The sequence below is a fragment of the Poromitra crassiceps genome, assembly GCF_964638095.1.
Source record: "Poromitra crassiceps genome assembly, chromosome: 30".
NCBI lineage: Eukaryota > Metazoa > Chordata > Actinopteri > Beryciformes > Melamphaidae > Poromitra > Poromitra crassiceps.
Genome location: NC_139652.1, coordinates 13859400 through 13865399, shown reverse-complemented (window position 1 = coordinate 13865399; position 6000 = coordinate 13859400). Strand labels below are relative to the sequence as shown.

Here is a 6000-nt window from a genome sequence, read left to right as displayed (position 1 = left end):
TGACACTTTACTGTACACATAGGCTACGCAACTTCTATTTTCTTCTATCTTATTGTTTATGGTACATTCCTATGCCTCTTATAATGTGTGATGTTTACATTTTTCCATGCCTGAGTGAGAGCAACTGTAGCATGACTCAATTTCCCCTTATGAAGTTATTCTGATTCTGATTAATTCAGCTTTTCACCCGGCGCAGACACGACCAATTCTGCCTGTATGGACGCCCAAACAAGCCGGAGGTATAACACAGGACTCGAACCTGCAACCCTTGTGTTGTAGGCGGGGAATCTACCACTGCACTACCTAGACACGGTGGCGCAGTCGGTAGCACTGTCGCCTCACAGCTAGAAGGTCCTGAGTTTGATTCTCGCCTAGGACGCTGTGGGCGCTGGAGTTGTGTTCCCCCCCATATCCTCAGTGCCCACTGCCCAGGTGGGGTATCTCGTCGAAAGGGCCTTTCTGTGTGGAGTTTGCATGTTCTCCCCGTGCTCCCCCAGGGGGTTCCTCCGTACATAACCCCCCCACTAAAAACATGCAGAAGATCGTCATCCGACCAGTGACGACAACACCCGAAGTTGGTCCCCGGGCGCTGGAAAGAAAAAGCGACCACTGCTCCTGGCCTGCCCCCCGGAGGAAAGGACAAGCCTGGATGGGTTAAATGCAGAGGACAAATTTCACCGGCCACCGTCAGCATGAGTGTGTTTGTGGCCGCATGCTAATTGGTGTGTGACTGTGTGACAATAAAAGACGGGCTTGTCCGTCACTAACTGCGTTTAGACGCCCATTTTTTCCCCTCCCCTCCCCTATCTATCATTACATCACTACACTTGTCTACACTGCAAAATAAATTCTGTCACCCTGAGAATGCCCCCCCCCCCCTCCCTGAATACACAAAACATATCTGCTGGGTGAGCTGTCTCATGTTTCAAATGCAAATCAACTTGTGCCAAGGATTTTCTTGAATCAAGTGTTATTATCTTAAATGGATTCATTCATTAATTCTGTTCTGTATCAGTCCTTTTCAGGGCATGCCAGGCCAGCATGCACTGGGCAAAAGGCAGGGAGACGTATTGGTGACAAGGCTCGAGTGATATAGATATATTGATACGTGTTTCTAGAAACACAAATCCTGAGGCAAGAGAAACAAGGCTACCGGTAGGCCACTGACAGCTATATTTTTTACTTCACAGTTTTAAAAAATCAACATATTTGCAGAGCATAATAACTCCGTAATGCTGTTCTGGGAATATTAACAAACATGAAGTCATTGCAGCACACCCCAGCAGCAGCGCAGACCCCCCGCGGTGTGGCCATGCCATGGTATCACCTAATTGATGCCTTTGGCTGCCGGTGACGTCGCTCCAATAGCATCGTGCCATGAAGTAAAGCCCCCACTCTCTCCACTCCAATTCACATGCACTGCGCTGCTCACACACACACACACACACACACACCAAGCCACACTGCAAATCACGCTGGAAACGCCGGTACTACGTGCTCTCTGCAAGAGGACCATGCTAAACCTGTGTCAAACAGAATGGTCAAACACTAGGAATAGGCTACATCTGCCCTCAAGCTTTGCCCTTAAAAATGCAATAAAAGTTACAACTTAAACCAAGACAGAGAGAGAGATTCCCAAATACGCTAGCCGACAAATTGATGCGTTTATTCGGGGTCCTTATTGGTGCTGACATCACTGCGAATGTGGCCAAGGAAATAAGCTGCCTGCTGCCACATCTGTCAAATCTCCTTTTGCAACCAACCCCCCATCCAGATAAAGCGCCCGGCAGTCAGCAAAAGCCCCCTTTGACAGACAAAATACAACATAGTATAGCTGCCATGATGGGTCCAGTATGTATGGGGACCTGTGGGTTATTATTATTATCCTCCATGGTCCAGCTACTCTGCGCTGGCAGTTAACTACACTCCACAGTTTTATGCTATAAGGGCACAGAAATGGTAAGTCTATGGGGAGAAAACCCAGCATCTCATCGGCGCCATCGCCCTCGCACGGAGTGTGTGCGTCTTTGCCATATGTGCGCACAGTGTCCTCCTCCTGCACCGCCGCGCCGACGCACCCGGTGAGGGACCGACCTGTCAACAAACCAAACCCAGCAAAACACTCACTCTCAGCCCCGCTTACCTCCGATGGTGAGCAGCCGCTTTGTCTTTCTTCCCCTTCGGCCTCCTCTTCCTGGCCTGGATGGCCATCACTGCCGGGGTGATGTTGTGTTTATTCACGGGCATGATAGACCGACGTCCGAGTCCGGGGAAGAAGGGTTGCAGGAGGAGGGACAGGAGGGAGAGAGAACAACACACAGAGGATCAGTCTCTAGAGCTGGCTGTGGCCCGGGTCACCACCGCATCGTTTAAGCAAGAAGAACGCCAGAATGACCCTGTGCGCACCGCGCGTAATTTCCGCCAACCTTTCACTGAACACGAGTGGGCTGATACGCACCTTTCCTGGAGCTCATGTTTCCTCTCCCTCAGCAGGAGCGAGCCGGGTTCTCTCTCTCTCTCTCTCTCTCTCTCTCTCTCTCTCTCTCTCTCTCTCTCTCTCTCTCTCTCTCTCTCTCTCTCTCTCTCTCTCTCTCTCTCTCTCTCTCTCTCTCTCTCTCTCTCTCTCTCTCTCTCTCTGTGTGTGTGTGTCTCTCTCTCTCTCTCTCTCTCTCGCTCTCTCTCTGTGTCTCTCTCTCTCTCTCTCTCTCTCTCTCTCTCTCATCATACACACCACATACACGCACACACGCACATTCACTCACACACCATCACACTAACAACCTCTGCCTTTGGAGGACTCGCACGCCCTCTGTCGTTTGAAGCGGGAATCGCGTTCAGTCCTACGTGGCCTCACAACTTTTGCACAGTTCATTTTGCACATTTGCAACTTTCATTTTGTGCATCCTCCTGCACAACAATGAGTTTAAGTCTACTCTGTCATCCCAATTTCCATGTCATATTACTCAATTGAGTGAAATCAACCCATTTAATAGGCTACACAATTGTGTAGATTTAGGCTATAGCCTAATTTTACTTTATTTTTTAAACTTGAATCAAGCTTGAATTCCTTTTTTATTACCTATTAGCATAGTCTACTTGATCTATGTTAGGTGACTCAAAGGAAGGATTATAGCTTCTGATTAAAAATAAAAATCTTGATAACCATCATGAAAAGTTGTATCAAGTTCAACCAGTAGCCTACTGCCAATGCTCCAAACAATGTGACATGAGAAGGCGCATAGGTGATTTTTGTCACATGGTGAAACCCTTGTGGGTAACACTTTACAATAACGTACACAAATAAGGTAGTAGTTACTAGTAAACGAATCATGAACTAATAGTTAGTTAATGAGTAGCTAATGAATAATTTGTCATTAGTCAATCACTAGTTAATCATAGTTAATGAGTAGGTAGTCATTAGTTAATGATTAGTATCTAGTTCCTGAGTAGAGTAGTTAATCATTACTTAATGATTACTAAATGTCAGCTCGTGACTATAGTAGTTAATCATTAGTTAGGCTACTGATTAGTCGGTCAGTTCCATGAGTAGAGTAGTTAATCGTTTATTAATGATTAATAAATGTCAGTTTGTGAATATATTAGTTAATCATTAGTTAAGGCCACATTGTGAGTATAGTAGGCTAGTTAATCATTAGTTCATGATTAGTTGTTAGCTCCTTAGTAGAGTAATTACTCATTAGTTAATGGTTAGTCAATGGTCAGTTTATGAGTATATAGTTAATTGTTAGTTACTAATAACTTAATTATTACCTGTCCATTACTTACTCTTTTTGTGTACCCTATTGTAAAGTGGTGCATCATACTCAGTAGTTTATGAGTACTGAATCATTACCTGTCCATTTGTTACTCTTTTTGTGTACCCTAATATAAAGTGAAAGAAATCCTTATCAAATAAACACTTACTCCAGGTGAGATTTCAACCGTCAGCGCCAAGATTGTTAAATTGTAAGTCTGGTTCTCTACCATCTGAGCTAACCAGCCTGTTAGTTGGTAGAGCCATACTATGGATTGCCCCAATGTAAACTAAATTAGGGCTCCTTAATATGAAAAAGGTTGGGAATGATTTACAGCAACACAATGCCATTTCCTTCCTTTTATTTCTATTTATGATTATAGTGGCTTTTATTGATAGTATTACCACATGGCCATCTTGGTAGGAAAATAACAGGTGATTGTAATCAATTAACAGGTGATTAACAGGTCAAGTGACACAAACAGCCAATGAGCTGTGTGTATATATTGGTAGGAAAATGCTTGTGACATCATGGGAATAGGCTTGGAGTTGTGAGGAGCCGGGAAAGGGTACAGGGGGAGTAGGGAAGTTACTATCTTGAAATCCCATAGTCTTTGGTTCATCATGACGTCAGGTTGTACCACATTTTGTGCATTTTTGAGGGCAAAAAAAAGCAGGTTTGAACCCATAGAGGGAATTTATGCAGCTGAAAATGATACAAATGGTACAATGGTAACAGTTTAGTCTCAAATGTGGACATTTTGACCAGAATTCTTCACACACCACCCCAAAAGGTTAAAAGTTGAAAAAAAGTGTTTTGGGGTTTAGTCCTGCTTTAAGTTATTGTCTTATCTCTCACTTATTCCAGGTTAATTCCAGGTTAGCATGAGAACGTAGCACCTTAATCTCAAATAAACTGGAATTATTTGTCTTGGTCTAGCTGCTCCTGGTGCTCTCCAAACAACTGCAGGCATTTATTCAAAGCTCCAACAAACACATCCTGTTATAATTTAAATATTTCTTCAGGCAGTTTCTGGGGGCACTGCATGACAAGCCATTTTAGCATGCAATCACTCAAGCTCACCAGTCACCATTACAAGGCTATATTTCCACTGGGGGGGTGCAATTGTGAGATATCCATAAAAAGGAAGCAGGCACATGAGTTCATGTGCTTTTGGGTCTCTGTGTGAAATAGACCTTGCCTTGTGACAATTAAAACAACACGATTCAAAAACAGTTTTTTCCCCACTGCCATCAGGTTTCTGAGCTCCACTCACCTCTGAAACCTCACTGCATACCTCTCCAGCAATGTATATGTTGAATGTTCTGTATTTATGTTGCCATATACTATGTAGGCTACTGTAATGTCTCATGCTGACACAATATTCATGTGCTATAACAATTGCTGTACCGAAAGCAAAATGTGCCGACTTGTTGTGCAGTCCTTAATAAATGAATCTGAATCTGAATCTGAATTCAGTCTGTAATTCTGCAAACTGTGCCGTTGTAATATCTAGACGTGAAAAGGCACCGCTGGGATTCGAACCCAGGATCTCCTGTTTACTAAACAGGCGCTTTAACCAACTAAGCCACGGCGCCGCTGTGCTTCCACTGCTGCTCTGATCTCGCTCCATTCGTAACTTACATATGAGTGGGCGGTGAAAGATATTTATTAGCCGTATCTCATCCTATTATAATTTAGATATTTCTTCAGGCAGTTTCTGGGGATACTGTGCATCACAAGCCATTTTAGCATGCAATCACTCAAGCTCACCAGTCACCATTACACGTTAAAGGCTATATTTCCACTGGGGGGATGCAATTGTGAGATATCCAAAAAAAAGAAGCAGACAAAAAAATGCAATAGCTGTATCTTGCTGAGTTCATGTGCGTTTGGGTCTCTGTGAAATAGACCTTGACTTATGACAATTGTGAAAAGGCACCGCTGGGATTTGAACCCAGGATCTCCTGTTTACTAAACAGGCGCTTTAACCAACTAAGCCACGGCGCCGCTGTGCTACCACTGCTGCTCTGATCTCTCTGTATTAGGAACTTACGTATGAGTGGGCGGTGAAAGATATTTGTTAGCCGCATCTCTGGACTAAATTCTACACACTAGACTACTTACAGTTCTCCTGTAACTCCTCCAAGGATCCATGAGACTCAGTGGACCCCACGTTGGGAACCACTGTAGCTGCGATTGTTGTCATTTCTTTATAAAATAATCAAACATGCAAAAAGCAAGT

At 44.0% G+C, this 6000-nt stretch overlaps 1 protein-coding gene across 2 annotated transcripts in view; it reads right to left on the bottom strand.

The window, feature by feature from the left end:
- Window positions 1–2522, bottom strand: part of srpk2 (SRSF protein kinase 2) — a 126326-nt gene extending 123804 nt beyond the window's left edge. For both annotated transcript variants that reach the window (XM_083663140.1, XM_083663141.1), the window contains exons 1-2: window positions 2459–2522; window positions 2144–2213 (exon numbers count right to left, since the gene is read on the bottom strand). In XM_083663140.1, the coding sequence (XP_083519266.1) occupies window positions 2144–2213; window positions 2459–2474 (86 nt within the window). In that variant the 5' untranslated portion in view covers window positions 2475–2522. The remainder of the gene's footprint in view (window positions 1–2143; window positions 2214–2458) is intronic.
- Between the last annotated feature and the right edge of the window lie 3478 nt (window positions 2523–6000).